The sequence below is a fragment of the Anser brachyrhynchus genome, assembly GCF_964034855.1.
Source record: "Anser brachyrhynchus genome assembly, chromosome: 9".
Classification (NCBI taxonomy): Eukaryota; Metazoa; Chordata; class Aves; order Anseriformes; family Anatidae; genus Anser; species Anser brachyrhynchus.
This window is the reverse complement of record NC_137703.1, coordinates 24,404,791-24,421,634: the sequence shown is the minus strand read 5'-3', so window position 1 is coordinate 24,421,634 and position 16,844 is coordinate 24,404,791. Positions and strand designations below refer to the sequence as shown.

Sequence of the window (16,844 nt, the reverse complement as noted above, 5' to 3'; positions counted from 1 at the left end):
ATAGGCAATAGTTAATTCCGTGAGCTTACTGCACAAACCTCTCTACCTACCAGATACAGGTTCTGTCAGCTTCCATTTGGCTTTTTTCCAGCTTTCTCATTTTAGGTTAGAACAAACACATACCGTGTTTCTGATGTGCGCCACATCTTGCAGCCTTCCACACTGAGCTCCGAGCACTGGCCCACAGTTCTGTAGTCCTAACAAAAACTATTCAACTCGGATCATCCTGAGGTTTACTCTACCCCGACCTTTCTTCTTTCCTAGGTTTACAGATCTGAGCCATTATGAATCCAGAATCCACAAGCTGGACTGAGGCTCAATCTCCATTTTTCCAAACAAACCTATGCATTCTACAGGAAGGCCAGGGGAGTCTACTGGAAGTACAATACTACAGTAATTGTAAAACCTATCAACGTTAAGAAAGAGAACAGCAAACAAATTTATCTTCAAAAACCTTGGAAGTGTGTGACAGATTTTGACCTTATATATTTTACAAACATAGATCAAATCTATATAAGATTTTTCACTCTCGTTACAAGTAACGGAACAGATCAAGGGCACGTTTAACAATATGACCTCATTTCAAACCAGCTATATGAAGACTAACAAAACAAAACAAGCAAACATGCATTTTAGAACATTTAAAGCATTTAGGTTTTGCTAAGAAGTTTGCACCAGCTGCAGCTAAACACATACTGCTCCACAAAGCTTTTCAAATACTTGATTTGCTCAGCATTCCCTCATTCATGTATACTTTTTATACTCAAGAACTAGTGGACAAAGCAGAAAGTTTTAACAAAATGAATATCCATTCATATTATTGTTACTAGCAGCAAAACCACCACTGACAAAAAAAAGCTAGGAACATAAAACAACAGACGCTTACTAAAAATTAAAGTAATTTTTAATACACTTTCAATGGCCATGGAAAGGCTGCCTCCCTTCCCCCATACACATTGAAGAAATAATGTCCAACCTTTTTGGAAAAAAAAAAGTTAAACGAACAAATTTTAGCTTGAGGTTAACTTTGCTTTAAAGAGGGAGGTAATATCTGGCCTACAACATTTTTACATCAGTATAACTACACCAGATGCAGTTATATCTACTAGAACTGTTACCACATATTACCCAGAGAAGCTGTGGATGCCCCGTCCCTGTGCTTAAAGCCAGGCTGGACTGGGCTTTGGGCAACCTGGTCTGGTGGGAGGCCTCCCTGTCCATGGCAAGGGGTTGGAATTGTATGACCTTTAAGGTCCCTTTCAACCCAAATCATTCTATGAAAATATACAGTTGTTTATTTGTCAGTTTAATACAACTGGACCACTTTATTTAGTTCAGGTTGTTCAGCAAGGCAGCTTAAGTGGCATACTTTCATGCATCAGCAAAAGCTGTACAGCATACCAAAAAATCATCTAGATAAGGTTGATTAAAAAAACGGTAAGGCAGCTGACAACAGTATCAACTCATTGAGCAGTATCTGTGATCTCTATTTTGGGAAGGAAAAGAGAGCAAAACAGAGTGAAAAAAAAGCTTGTGCAAAAGTAAGTTAAAACAAACAAATGGATAGTGGAGTTATTTTATAAACGGATGAACCGAGACCTTGTATGAACTCAAGCATATAGTACTTTTACTCTGCTGAACTTTTAATCACCTCCATGTCAGATTACCAGTGTTAGTACAGAGCTATGGTACCAGACTGGAAGATGGGTCTACACCTTCGGCGATAGGACTGCACTGTGATCCTAGAAATCCTAAATTTATTACAAGTAAGGTGGTATTATGGAATGACTGATCTGTAAATCCCCCATCTCTTCCACCCCTACTTTATTTTTACTTTGTAGGAGTCAGCAAGTTTAATTCTTGAAAATTCCAGAAAGGATGTCCAAGATTCAGGTAAATCCAAAAAAAAAAAAAAATAGACTTAAGTGGCTATCTTAGCAACAGGGCTAATAGATTCTCAAGAATACTGTTCTGTTTTCTTCTTCAACCAAAGACAGAGTAGCTACAACTTCTAGAGTCACCTAATTTTAAAATATTACTAGAATAATCCTGTCAGAAGGACTTGAAACACAGACAAAATTCAGCTCTGAAGTACAACTTACTTGTTGCAGGAAAGTATTGTGGAAAGTTGTTATGTGGAAAGTATTTCAAAATAAAATAAATGTATGAGCACAGCACAAGAAGTAACTCCCATTTTGGAGATGTTACCACTTCATGTTACATAATCATTTCAGCTTGTAACACAAAACTGAATAAAAAATGACTCCATAGTTTCCTAAATCATTCACCTTTCTCAAGCACATGGCTCTTCTTGCACCAAACATTTTTGGCATCAAAATACTGTTAGACATTTCCCAAACAGCTACTGCTTTTACCAGTTTTGAAGAGTATCATGAAGAACGATACAGCCAACTTAGAAATATCGAATATGCATTACTTTTTAATCAAGCTGAAAGACAAAACTGACTCATTACACAGATGCTAGCCTCTGTCACAGTTCAATAAAATCTTCTACCATTACGTATACTTATCTATATTTAATTAAAAAAAAAAATATAGATGTGCAATTTAATAATTACCTGAACCTCTGAATTAGAATCAACAGGTTGAAGCATAAACCAGTTCTCTTTCCCTGTATAGTTACACAAGTCTTCTTTTTTGATTGCCACCTTTCCTGGGGAAGGAACAGGAAGAGAAAAACATAAATATCACTTTCATCTCAATAGGACTGACTCTTTTTTTGAAACTTTTTTGTTTTTTAAGCTGGTGATGCTATATGAAAAGCTCATGGAAGCAAGAAACATGAATCAAACTGAAGCAGATGCATTAAAATAGTGAATGAGTTTACACAAAACCAATTCAGCTCCTTATGATGTGTTATCTTGGACATTGCTAAAAAAAGATTACATGAAGTAAAGAACACACTTGTGGCTGGAAATAAGACAATACAGGTTTGAGAGAACAGTAATGGTGTTGAAGAATGTTTAAATAGGAAATTGAAGGTAGACACCTTCTGCTCTCCTGATTGCTATTTGGAAAGCTGTTATACCGAATTACCTGGCATCCTGGTGCAAATGACTTCCTTCCTCAATTCAAGTAACATGAAGCCTACATCCACAGTAGACAACTTAAGAGCTTTATAGCAACTATATCCAAATAGCAGCTCAACTAGAGCCATTAGACAGTCAAAATAATCCACCTCCTGTAATTTTTCTGTTACACTATGTAAACGATTTTGCAGCAACTGTTAAGTCACTAGGTTTACATGTTGTCCTGGCAGAGAAAAAGTTGATGTGTATAGTTTTAACAAGTATTCAACGATTGCAAAACCAGTTCATTCTTTAGAGATATACAAATAGTGACAGCTGCTCAAATATTCTACTAGAACAGAGTTGGAGAAAAAAACAAACAATTTACAAAACGTAGTAAGACCATAAAACATTCCATTAGCCCAAAAAATAAACATATTTTAGTATAATAAAACATGGAAACAAAATCCTGCTTTTCAAACTTAAGAGATATATAAGGGCAGTATGCACTCACACATCAGTTTAATAACTGTATCCATGAAACTACAGATATTGAAAACAACCAAACATTATGCAAAATGTAGACAGTATCCCAGAACTTACCTACACGCAGGTCTTTTTGTAAAACACTCTTATCATAAATGTAGAAGGACAACCACTGGAATGTTCTTGGAATCTCAAAGTAAAACTCTTCCCCAAAATAAGGGCTGAAAAGAAAAACTGAAAGTTAAAATGGAAAAGGCACTTCATATAATTTGTACAGCAGACGCTAAAGTGCTATATTTATATTGCAATCACAGAACTTGGCCTTTACCACCATGCTCATCTGTCAAAGCCACCCACAGTCATTTCATTGCAAAACATACACTAAGACTTCAAGTTAAAACTTCATAAGAGTGCTTTTTGTATGCTCATTTTTTTTATATATAAAAATCAGAGTACACACATAGAGAGCGTTGTCTTTTCTGCAATTTCACTTCCTGTCTCAAAGTCATTTTAGTTGGTTCTCTACCCACCATCCTTAATTAAATGATTTCCTGAGACAAAAACTTTTTTCTCATTCTGTATGTGGTTAAATTACAGTAAAACGCAACTTACGAACTACTTCACTAACTGCCAGCATGTTTAGCTCTAACATCTGCATCAGATTTAATACTCAGAGATTCAGACCTGTAAAAAGAAGCCCTAAGTGTAAGAGAACAGTGAAAGAAATGTTCATCTCACATCCTCACATTCTCCTGCATGCTGAAATGATCACTGCGTTTCTCCACCTAGTGATGTCTAATATAACATTTTGAGTTTACCTTAAATAACTGCCATGCATGCTGTACCAATTAACAGCTAGAAGTATTTGCAGATTATTCTAAAAAGACTCTGGGTTCCTTCGTATTACAGACATTTCACACAGTGTACTCCGTATCTTCACACTTGAGGTATGCATGCTTCCGTTAAACTTAAGGTAAACTTATTGATCCAATCATAGGCAGCATTCAGTAGCTTGAATTTCAAAAAATTGGACAAAACCACAATGCTTGTGTCACTGCAAGTTGTGAAATCTGAAAATTAAATGCATTCACAAAAAAACTATTTTGAAACTACTGGATTCACACAGACTTAAAATACTTTCATTTACAACGCTGTATTATCATCACAAGGGAAAGGTACACAGCTTCAGGAAACAAATTTTAGCCTCTGCTTTCTTTCTACAGAAAAATACAGCAATGACAATTAGATCAAACTCAGAAATTAAGTTTTTGTTGTCATTTTCTAGTAAAGTACCTTGCTGACACTGTATTGTTACAATACCTGTTTATTAAACCAGTACAAATAAGCTTATGTTTGGAACCATTCGTTTATGGTAGTTCCTATGCAAAAAAATACCAGGTCAAATCACAGCTACCTTCTTCCCTCCAAAATAATTAGAGAAAAGACATCAAATGCTCAAGGACCAGTATCTCATTAAATAAATTCAAAATAAAGAAAGCAGGTGGTAACCAATACAAAAAGTGGGTGAAAACACAAGCACAAAAAACTAGAGTTCCAACTTTCTTGAACCTATTCTCAGAATCAATAGCTTTAACTCCAGGAATTCATTATAACACATTCCACAAGTGAAAATGTTCACTTTGTTCAAACACATAACTTTTACCATAGGCTTCAAAACATACAAATCATTACTGGACTTTGCATTACACTGCGATATAACTTAAAAATTCTCAGCTGAAAACTCTGCTTATAGTTTCTCAGCTCCCCACTTGTCTTCCCCTTCTTCTGATTTCAAACCCAAGAAATTCAACTCATTGTGAGAGCTAGGTTCTTCTTGTCGGCAGCACCAGTGAAGGTATAAATTATCGAGCATTACCTTTATTTAGCAGCAGTGCAGCCTTAAGCAGCCTCAACTTCCTTATTACCTTCACTGCTCATTTTAATTGTATTGACACAGTAACTCACCAGAAGATAAAAAAGTCTTACTTCCAATTTAGGTCAATTCCATGATGCGGCTCCCTGACTAGCTACACGAGTAATAGTTGCAGCAGTAAAAACAAAGATATTACAGTGGAAAGCGTGAACAGCGAGTGCACAAGCTGGCATGGTGTACAACTCAACAACTGCATATCACTAAGTTAAATGCTTATTCTTACCATACCTACACAGCTGTATGTGTGCAATTACAATCAGATAATGATTCATTATTGTGGGATGGAGACTATTAGTACTGACTTCCAAAAACCAATTTAGCAGCCATATCCTAAGGCTAAGAAGAACGAACTTCACAAATATATCAAAAAAAGACCAGTTACTACCAATCATTATTTTGAACTCAACATTATGTGAATCCTCAGATTTGCAAGAAAGAGCGAGTCAACAGTATGAACATAAACAGTATGTAATTCATTTTTTTAATCATGTTGGTACATTTTTCCTTACCTAGAATACCACCACTGCTGTATCAATCAGTTGTTAACTATTCTTTAGCAAAGCAGGAGATACAGAGCAAATTTAAGGTTTAGAATACAAAGGATTAGTAAAGAAATTCTAAGGTGTATATGAACTGGCTGAAGGGGTACAATAGGTTATACCAATGAGGAATAATTAAAATGGAGAACTTACTCTACCTGTTCCTCAGGGATTCAGTCAGTTTAGTACTTTCATTTGTGACTTTGATGCAAGAACTTTAAAGACTGTGACAGATACAAAATTAGAAGATAATGCTAATTCAAAGGAAGACCAGACTGTCATACAGGAAGAACTGGATGGCCTTTTGGATTACTGTAATACAGGAGATTAAACAAACGTATAATATTACTCATATGCTCTTCCCTTCCTTGTCATATTAAACCAGTAATTCACTGATGAAAACTGACCAATACACCCACATCTGTCTTTTGATAAAAGCAACAGTCGTATCCAGATATTAAATTCTTGCTATAACCTTGCATTTGCACAAAGTTTAATAAAAAATAGTTTAAACAAAAAATGCAACACATACTGCAACCTCTCCCTCCATATTTCCTTATATATGACCATGGAAATTTGAGGAGGTTCAAACTTCTTTAAACTTTCAAGGGGAAAACAAAATAAATTTCTTCAAAACCCCCAGAAATCTCTTATAGTGTCAGGAAACATTTTTGAGTCGTTAGACAGGATATTCTTCTTTCACTTCAGTATTAATCCTTGTATTTTCAGCTCTGAAAAGTCATTGGCTTCACATCTGTACTTCTAAAAATCATCACAGTGCTGATGGAAGCCCAAACATATTTGCATTTAAAAAAAAAACATTTCTTCATTGGTTTTCAATAACTGAAACCAAAAGACATTTTAATTCTGGTGATAATTACTTCCACAGATGCATAACTAGCAGGTATCTGTAGAATACAATCTGGATTATACCTTGTATAAAATCTGCAACCCAGAAAACAGTGACAAAAACAGACTGTGAACTACTTGTCTAAAAGAGAGTAAATAATACAAAACAAACAATTGTTGTTGCTGTTATGACTAAAATTATACTGTACTACACCTTACTGAAAAGCAGTTATAAAGTTTGCAGGCTTTTAGATATCAAAGCTTTCATCTTCCTTTCCAATACCTCTAGGTTATTACAGTACCCTAGATCAACACAGTAATAAGCAACGAGATGGTATAATTAAGTTTCTGCAACAAGCACCAGCCTTCATAACCACATACACACTAGTAATACAAGAGTAAGCATCCAATTCTGGTTGCTGCTACTACAGGATGATTTATTTTATTACATTTCATCAGTTTGTAGGGAACCTTATTCATGCTGTGGATCTAACTTCATGCAGATGTAATTCACAGAATCAAAGAATTCCCTATGTAGCCAGGGAAGACAAAAATGCACCTCCTAACAGAGAACACTGGCTCCTAACAAAACACTCTCAAGATACGATATTTCATATCACATGAAAATTGTTCTCCGGTTGTTTAAGACACCCCAAAACTGTTATTTTCTTATAGTGAATTTTTTGTTCTTCCCTCTATAAAGAACTAGTGGCAATATTCTCAATTAAGTTTCAGTTCAACTTCAGTACTATTAAAAATTAGGTTAATCTAAGGTGATTTATTTTGCCAATGTTTTACTGCACAGTCAGAAATTCTTTCTTCATGTGATTTAAGTGTATCCACTTAACTCTTAAAAAGGGATATTACAGAAAAAAAGTCTGTATAAACATTAAATGTTACAGGTCTTGTTTCCAAGCATAACATTAAACTTCTATGATTTTGATTATCAACATGTCAAAAATCTGACAGTAGAGTTTAAAAAACTGACTTCAATTAGGACATCAATTTGCACTTCCAGTTAAATTAATGAACTGCAATCAGGACCAAATATTTTGCTCATCCTCCTCATCTGTAACCACTGAGTCAATTTTTGTAATTTAACCAGTTGCATGTATGTAGTGTTTACTATTCATGAAGAGGCATAAGGAGGCTTTAAAATGGTGTTCTGAAAAAGTAAAACTCCCCATTTAACTTTCCTGTACGAGTAGTCTGATGATCCTGACCTAGAAACACCTCGCAAGATGGCTAAAAACAAACACTACCACGAAACCACTGGAAATCGCAAGAATTGGGGGAAAAAAATAAGAGTTTTAGCAGACTTTCTTGAATTTCAGAGGAAGGTTTAATGTCTCCTCAAAATAAATTAAACTGTCACTCGGATCTTCTGAGCAATGCAGCTGCAAAGATCCTCCAGTATGGGTCATCAGTGAACCTAAGTTTCAAGACTACTTCAGCCATTTTATCATGACTTTTTGGATTGTTTTTTAAGCTCTAAAACAATAGTAGAATCTACAACTCAGGGAGGCAAAGCAAGCCATTCTGCCTGAGTACAGGCTACAGTTCCAACAACAAGAATTTCAAGAGAGAATAAGGCTTATTCAGGGGAACATCCCACAGCAAACAAAACTTTTATAAATGAAAAGTTCACGTTCATCCATTCTAGAAACAGGTTTTACAAGGCAGACACTGAAAGCAGAATTCCAGCAATACATACTGACTACACGTCAGAAGTATGAAATGACAGGGAAAGTAAGAAATCAAGCAGACTTCTTTCCCTTGAAAATAACCTGGCAAGAAAAAGAATGTTATGCTGCCCAATGGAACAAAATACAGTAACAGCAAAATACGTTTTCGCATGTTTGATGTAAGTCCTGTACTACTCACAAGCCTCCACTTTGTTTTCTTCTCAACTACTCTCAAGATTTACACATTGCTGTAATGCTTCCAATTAGTTGCCACAAGTCAGCTCTCATTTTAAAGACATACAAGCAAAACCACATGGACATTGACACACATCTTGCTTTTATTCTGGACCAAGAAGGTCTTGATTACCATTTCCATTTAAAAATTAAGCTTACCTTAAAGATTTTTCAACTACCTGCGTACGAAAAACTTCTTCTTGGTCCAGGTTTATGGTACAGAAGAAGTCTCTCATTTTGTTGGGAACTAAATGTTTGGCATCATCTGTAAATAAATAATAAAAAAAAGACTAAGTACTGAGGGGAAAAAACAACAAAATATTACACAAAAGCTTCATAGTTTTAATGGGTGCCTAAAGTTTACTCTTCCATTCAGTTAGTATGCATTTCGTTACTCACTTTCAATTTGTAAGCCCCACTATGCACCCTGAAATTTTGATATCCAGGTTCACATGGAGAAAGAGCCGACAGGAAGACGATGACGCACTGACTCATTAGCACCGCTTCCTGCAGCACCTGCACTTTCCCTCGAGGTCTCATCTTGGGCTTGACCCCGCATAGCTTGCTATGTCTGAGAGACTCCCAGCCCGAAGGGTTACGGCATTAGGTTGTATGGCAAAGGCATCACCTGGCTGAGCTACTCTTCTTCACTGTTTCCTCCATTAACGCTTTGGTTACAGGAAGCTGATGGGATAGATATAATCTTATTAATCTGCTCTTCGTCTTTCACTTTTTTTAGCTGCTTTTAAGTTGACCAATGTACTTTCAAAGGTTGAGCTATGACTACAGTTTATTTTTTCCTAAATGTCTGGTCTAATAGGGAAGGGGAAAAGTCATCTATTGACTAAGTGCACCACATATAAGAACGAACAGAAAAGGAAGTTTCCAATGGGACACGATGACTGCCAATGCAGGAATACAAAGAGCTCTTGGGCAGTGAATCTAGGCCGCTGCAGCAACACATGCAGGATACCACACAGCCCTTTGTGAAATAGGTACTTCTAATCAATTACAGCTAAAAACAGTTCCCAACATTCAAAGTGCTCTTCCAGAATCCAAATGCTGCAGACACACACATTTCTTTATGGCAATACCATGCTTTAGCTTAAACAGTTACTTCCCCCCCCGTGTCCCCTTCTTTGAAGACAGTCATTAGTCCCCGTTGACCTCAGATTCTGCCGAAAGAGCCAAGCCAAGCGTTTTTGGTCCCCTCTCCTGAGGAGAGAGGCTCCTAATTGCTGAGTAGCTTCTCTCTGCACCATCATCACTTACGTTATCATCTTAAATGCAAGCAACCAGAGATGTGTTCTGCGTTAGGCCTTAACTAGGACCTCTTGTGTCCTTATATTTCTACCGGAAATACCACCACCCCTCCCCCCAATAAAACATGGAATCAAAATCATCTGAATTTTATATAAGCTATTAAAAAGTAACATGGTTAAAACAGTATTGAGTTTTAATTACTTACTGCATCTAAATAACTTTACACCACCTCTACTTCCAGAGACCTCAGCTTGAAATTAGATTTCACATGTCACATATATGTCCCTTTTTAAAAAAGAATCAGGTATGAAGCACACTGGAAAATAACCTTTGTTTTCTATGCTCTTAAGATGTAAAGTCAGAAACGTTTTGTCTTCTCTCTATTTTTGCTTAATAGATTAGTGGCAGTCTTGAAACGTAACTAAGTGCTGCCTGGCACTGGAAATGCTGTATCTGAGCAGGGAACACGGTGGTTTCACCACCAGACTGAACTTCCTCCCTGATCTTTTCGAAGTCAGGAATACATGTACTGATAGAAAACATGAACAGACACTTAAGTAACTTCCATGGTTAAAACCTCTGCTCTCAGAAGCATCAATGAGCTTTTCATCAACTTGGGTGTGGGAGAGGAGGAAGTATACGTATTATTTTTAAACACCACACTTAACGTTGACAGATTGAGAGACAAGTACAGAACCGGTTTTTAATGCCACCAGACTTTAAAAAGAAACTAAACTCAAAATGGCCCATAAGCGAGATATTGGGGGGGGGGGGGCGGGAAGCATGAGACTGAATATCACCTTGAAAAAAAAAGTTATTTTAATAAAACATATGAATGAGAATACAAAAAAAGAAATCTCAACGGGCTTGCAATCCCCAGAGCTTCAGATGCTGAAGTAATTAATAAGCATGAACTGTACCCGACAGTTTTTTCTGATAAGCATCTTAGACATTTCAGTTAATACCCTGGAGCTTTACCATCCTATCTTCACATAAAAGTATTTAAGAGATAACCTAACTTTATTGGCACTGCAAAGCTACTGTATGGTGGACTTTGAAAGGAGATTACAAATACTGTAGTTTCACGTTTTCTTAAAAGAACACGAATTAAAATGTAGGCAGTAAGGATGGTTAGTCAGAAATACCTAATAACGGTTTTGGGGGGGAGGAGATAAGAAAGAAAAGCATTTTTAGCTTTGATTGCGGAACCGTATTTCAAACCTTTTCAGGGTGTCTGTCATTTATAACCATGCAGCATACTTAAACTTGCAGTTCAAGTGATCAAACAGCAGCAATAACAGACCAATTTATTTTTTATTGATGTACCAACTCAGCAGTTTCAGTCACCAGACTGATTTAAAACAGTAATTATTTTCACGTGACATATCTAGTAGCCTAATTCAACAGGGAAAGTTTGGAATGCATTGCTAACATAATAAACATCAACCTTTTTATTCTGAAAATGTACAAGTTCACGATTACTATGGCTTACCTGACTTTTGAACTAACTTTTACTGCCTCTCAACCACTTACTTTAGGAAATCAGCGAAAAATATCAGTACTAAAAAAAACTTGGGTCGATTATATATGTTAGTTTAGATTTTAAAATATTTATAAAATATTGTTTACAATATATACACAGGTGGTCTCTATACAACTCCATAGAGAAACTTTACTTCAAAGTAAGATGAGCTTAAACCTAAGCAAAACGGAAAAGCTGTGATGCTAATAAAAAGTTAAGTGCTAGAGCATAGAACGATGGCAATGCAGACGCACAGCAGTTAAGAAACTCCAACTCCCCATATTACATGAACATTATGAGTTAGTAGTAACAGGAATGGAGCAACCTACTAAATTCCACAGTTCTGTCAAACTCCCTTGTTCTGCACATCACTTGTTAGATGCAGATTGAGCATGAGAACATCAAGGTAAAGCTTGTTCACTGTTAACACAATCAGAAACCCAGCAGGAGCAGGAGGTGGGATGGATACATGCTATTTATTCACAACGCACTCTGTTGAGGGAAAACGCACAATTCGTGTACATCCTACAACAGGGACCCAAAATGAAGAACCTAAATAGAAGTTTATGCACATGAAGTGCTACGTACCTATTTCGCGGGACCAAACATATTATATAGCAGCAATTAAAACCACTATACGAGCGCAGCATAACCCGATATATTCGCACAGTGTAAACAACTCAGTGCTAGAAGTTTGAAACAGAACGTGTCCTGAATTTTGTCAAATGAGTTCTAGGAAGTGATAAATTAGCTATTTTCCACGTATTCCACTAAGGTTTTCCAAAAATGAACGCAACTAAATCAATTACGACCTAAAAACCTACTACTACATGGTCTAACCTGAAAACAAAAGCTAGTTACACAACTAAGAATAACACACTGTAAAACATACCTCAAACTGCAGGATACGCATAAACCTTGTAAAGTGCTTTTGTCACGACTCTGACACAAAATACAGCTGCCAATACAAAAGAGTCATTAAAAAGAACGACTGTCCTTCTGTGGATCCCCAATGGAAACTTGCTCAAGTTCAAAAAAATACCCCATGGTCTTAAACTAGTAAGAGATCACATCTTCATGTTGCCTCTTACCTGAAAACCAGAGGGAGGAGACAGGCTGCAAACACAGGTATCCCACACAACACGCGGAGTCCCAGGGATTGCTAATGTGTTCCTATTCTGTTTTTCATTGTTAGGTATGTAATAGCTAATTAAGCCACTTTTAAGTACATGCCTCAGTTCTAAATCTGTTGTCACTGTCTGTATAGCATCGCTAACTTTAGATTTTATCATCTACTTGCGTACTGTAAAACTGCATAAATAAGAAGTTACCACAAATGTGTTTTCTATATACATAGAACTGCCTCCTGAAAATTGTGATCTCTTGTGCAATACATACAAAATGAATGTGTTAAGTCTTCTCATAGCTTAAATGCCAACAAAACTCAGGCACTGAAACATATTCTACTTGCAAAAAGCATATTATAAAAAATTCTCATGGACTATGAACACCAGCTTCCCAAAGTGAAGTCTGCTCCTGCTAATCCCTCCAGATCAAGGGGAATTATATTATTACATCTGTTTGTTATTGTTCATTCAAAGGGTTTTCACCCCAAAAGCACATTAGTAAGATACGAGCAAGAAGTGAAAATAAAACAGCCTGTGCTGGGCAAAGAGGCCAATAGAACCGCTAGGGATTTGAGGGTTTGCAAGCTTTCACAGCAAATTAACTCACATCTTTTTAAAAGCGTTTTTGTTTTTCTGGAAAAAACAAGTAGCTTTCCCAAGTGATTTCTCACACTGTTTCAGGAAATATCTTTTATTACTTCCACCCATCTTCCAAATTGGTCCTGCAATTTTACAGGCCCATCTTTGGCAACCAACTTTGGATGTGTGATAACCAGATGATAACCTCTGGTTCACCATCACTTTCGCCAGGTACTCAAATGCGTTAACACTCAAAGTTACAACACAACGGGATCAATACAGAACACGTGCACAGGACACTGAAACTGGCTTCAACAGAAGTCACGAGAGATACAGGGGGTGCTTTTTAATATCTAATGCAAAAACTCGTGCTGGGCGCAAGTATCACCTAAAGTAAAACCTCGTCAATTGCTGTGTTGCCAGCTGCTGCAAAACCCCTCGACACAAGTCAGGCAGCAGAACAGTGTCAGTAAATAAGCCAGCGCTGACTTTTTTTTTTTTTTAGACAAGCTGGCATGCGTTAGTTCTGCGATAATTGCTAACAACAAAGTCTCAGGAAGTGTGTGCTCAGTCTTGTCCGCTCGGTTCGCATTAACCCTCTGCAGCACGCGCTGCAGCGAGCCCCGTTTCCCACAGCCTCCCACTTTCGTGGCCTAGTCACTCGTTTACTTACCGAAGACAAACCCGAGCCTGCGCTGCGCTCGAGCAACACCTCCACCCCTCAGCTAAATTTAAACCAGTCAAAAGCTCCTCGCACCTGGCTCCCCACCCCGGCACGGCGCCACACCCGGCCCGTTTCGCTTCATTCTCAAAAAAGCTGACCGACGGCGTGAGAAAGGAAACGAGCGGGCTGCCCGGCTGGCTGCATGCACGCCGTGCCGAGCCGAGCCGAGCCGTGCCGAGCCGAGCCGCCAGGAAGCCGCGCACATCCTGTTCCCCGGCTCGCTGCCGAGCCTGGCGGGGCACCCGCCGCTGCCCGGGGCCGAGCGCACGAGAGGTTCGAGCCAGCGCTCCCCGGCCGCCGGCCTCTCTCTTTCGCTACGCCAAGAGACAGAAGCGTTAGCGGCCGTTTCGGAGCGGCCTTCCCCCGCCGACTTCCTGCACATCGATACTTTCGCAACGTCTGCCTGACAAACACGCTGATGCCCGGTGGTGGTAGGCAGGGAGGGACGGGACACGGCTGGCCGGCGGCCGGCTCGCGGATATCCTAGCACTGGGGGATGCTCCCCGGCCGCCCCGGGGCTCCGGCCATCCTCCAGCCCCCAGCCCCGCCAGCCCGCACCCCACAAAGCCCCTTCCTTTCCTTCCTTCCCTTCCCGGGGCTGCCCGCCGGCCGCAGCCCCAGGGAAGGCGAAGGCGCAGCGGCGGCCCCGCAGGACGGCCCCCGGGCTCGGCGCACCCGGCCTCGGCTCCACTTACAGATCTTGCCCCGAAGGTTCTGCAGCACCCGCACCTCGTCGCCGCCGCCGTCCTGGGCCGCCATCGCGCCAGCGCCGCCGCCTGCGCAGTGCACGGCGGGGGAGGGGAAGGAGAGAAGGGAGGAGAGGGAGGGAAGGGAAGGGAAGGAGGGAGCGGCCCCACCGCACGCCCCCGGGCCGCTCCGCCCCGCTGGGGGCCGCCGCCACAGTCCTCGGGGTGCAGCGGGGCGCAGGCGGGCAGTGCCCGCCTCACAGCCCGGCACCGGCACCCGGCGGGGCCCCGCCGCCGCCGCCCCGCTCCCTCAGCCTGTAACTCCCACGACGGCGAAGGAGGCCGTAGCCGTGAGGGGCGCGAACCGCCCGGGCTGACGGCCGGTCACAGGGCGATGGGGCGGGGCGGCGGAGCCCCCCGAGGGAGCGGCTGTGGGAGCTGCGGGGAGCCGAGCCTTGCCCTCACCTCACGGGCGTGCTGGCAAAGTACAAATAAAGCGTATTTGCCCTCACGGGGAATTAAAAGGCCTTTTCGTCACGTTTTCGCTGGGATTTCCTGAAGAGAGATCCTAACGTGAAACTCCGGGACCTCGCTGAGGGCTGGAATGAGCCCCGGTATCGGTGGTGGGCGGCTTTGCCTCGGCTCCCGCATCCACCCAGCCGCCAGGTGCAGATCCAGTTTGGTGAAACTCGGCGCGCTGAAGGTACCTCAGCCTCCAGGCCCTGTAGGCGCGAATTCTGGTGAAACCCTGTAGTGGTTGGCGTCCTAAAACAAAGAGGTACTTTAGTTGGGTAACAAGGGGAAAATTGAGTTCTAAAGTAGGTTAGTAGAGGATAAGGGTTCTTCACCTTGGGCCCAGAAAGTCTTCTTCGGTCTGCTCCTGCCAAAGGGAAGTTTGGAAAGTGCCGAGCCAGCATCTGTTATTTGTCTCTAACTGGAGTCCTCTGCCGTGGTTGCCTGACCATGTATTTCTCCCGCACAAATCTCGCTGTTATGATTATTACATGGCATGGAGCCACACAACCTGGCAGTCAGGCCCTGCTCTGTCCCACTCCCTGGTGGCTTTTCCTGCAGCTGTCAGCGTCCCACCCCATCCCTGCTCTCCGCATCATGGTTGGGAAAAGAGACATCTTTAGAGGTGGCAGGATGGGCTGGTGGGTAATAAGCTGCTTCGCTACACCAGTAATGGGTGAATTTGTATCCATGCAAAACACAGACCTGCACAAAGACATGCATTTGCATAAGGTGACTTTTACCTGCCAGAAGTGAGAGCTTTCCCTATAGTACAAATTGAGGGATTTGGTTACCTACAGTTGGTTTCCAGTAGATTGGCTGCCTTGTCCAACCCGTGGCTGGGGAACTGCAGGCAACCCTGTCAGAGCAAGAGTTTTGCTCTGAAACCTCTCTTGACCTGCGAACGCAGAGGTACAGTTACACTGTGTTGCAGCATTTTTAAAATTAGACCATGTAAAACTAACTTTTCCATAACTCTCTCAAAATTTACGATGACAGTTGGAGTTTACTGTTTACTTTAATGTCACCTTCATCAGAAGAACTTTCTAATTAGCTTTTGAAATAGGAGGGAGAAATATATATTATATGTAGCAAACTTCTATATACTTTTGGTTAGTTATGCATCTCTGCTGAGGACCATCCCAAAATGCCCTGCATAACTTAGCTTAAATTTAACTTTTAATGCAAGTTACAGACCAGTGACACCTAGCTGAAGGGGGAAGTACTTTGAATATGCATTCTATTTTGTATATACCTTTGTATTTCGTTATGCAATCAGGTATTTCCGTTCTGAACTCTCTATCTTGGCAGTAGTCCCACAATATTTGAAGAACAGTGTGTAAAATACACAATCTATACTGCAAGGTTACTGTCAGAATTTAAATAAGACTTTTTACATTTCTGGTCCTCATGAGAAAGGATTTAAGGTGTTGCAAAGTCTTAAACACAGTTGACCCATCTCCCAATCCTTTAAGATACACAGCAAGTTGATTATCTTCACCTTAGCACTGTGTTCACCCTTAATGGTATGATGCCAGGAGATACTATCACTTCCCTTGACCTCTGGCATGTTCTCAATTAACCGTTTTGACCTTAATGAAGGGAACAATTGGGAACTGTGTTGCTTAATCTTATAATGAAATGTGCATTAGCAGATACATAATCCATATGATCC

General features: G+C 40.2%; 1 protein-coding gene across 3 annotated transcripts in view; it reads right to left on the bottom strand.

The window, feature by feature from the left end:
- Window positions 1-15,394, bottom strand: part of RASA2 (RAS p21 protein activator 2) — a 51,482-nt gene extending 36,088 nt beyond the window's left edge. The window contains exons 1-4 of one of the 3 annotated variants that reach the window (XM_080605286.1): window positions 14,666-15,394; window positions 8,915-9,020; window positions 3,633-3,736; window positions 2,580-2,674 (exon numbers count right to left, since the gene is read on the bottom strand). In XM_080605286.1, the coding sequence (XP_080461412.1) occupies window positions 2,580-2,674; window positions 3,633-3,736; window positions 8,915-9,020; window positions 14,666-14,729 (369 nt within the window). In that variant the 5' untranslated portion in view covers window positions 14,730-15,394. The other 2 variants (XM_080605287.1, XM_080605288.1) reach the window with 2 other exon arrangements.
- Between the last annotated feature and the right edge of the window lie 1,450 nt (window positions 15,395-16,844).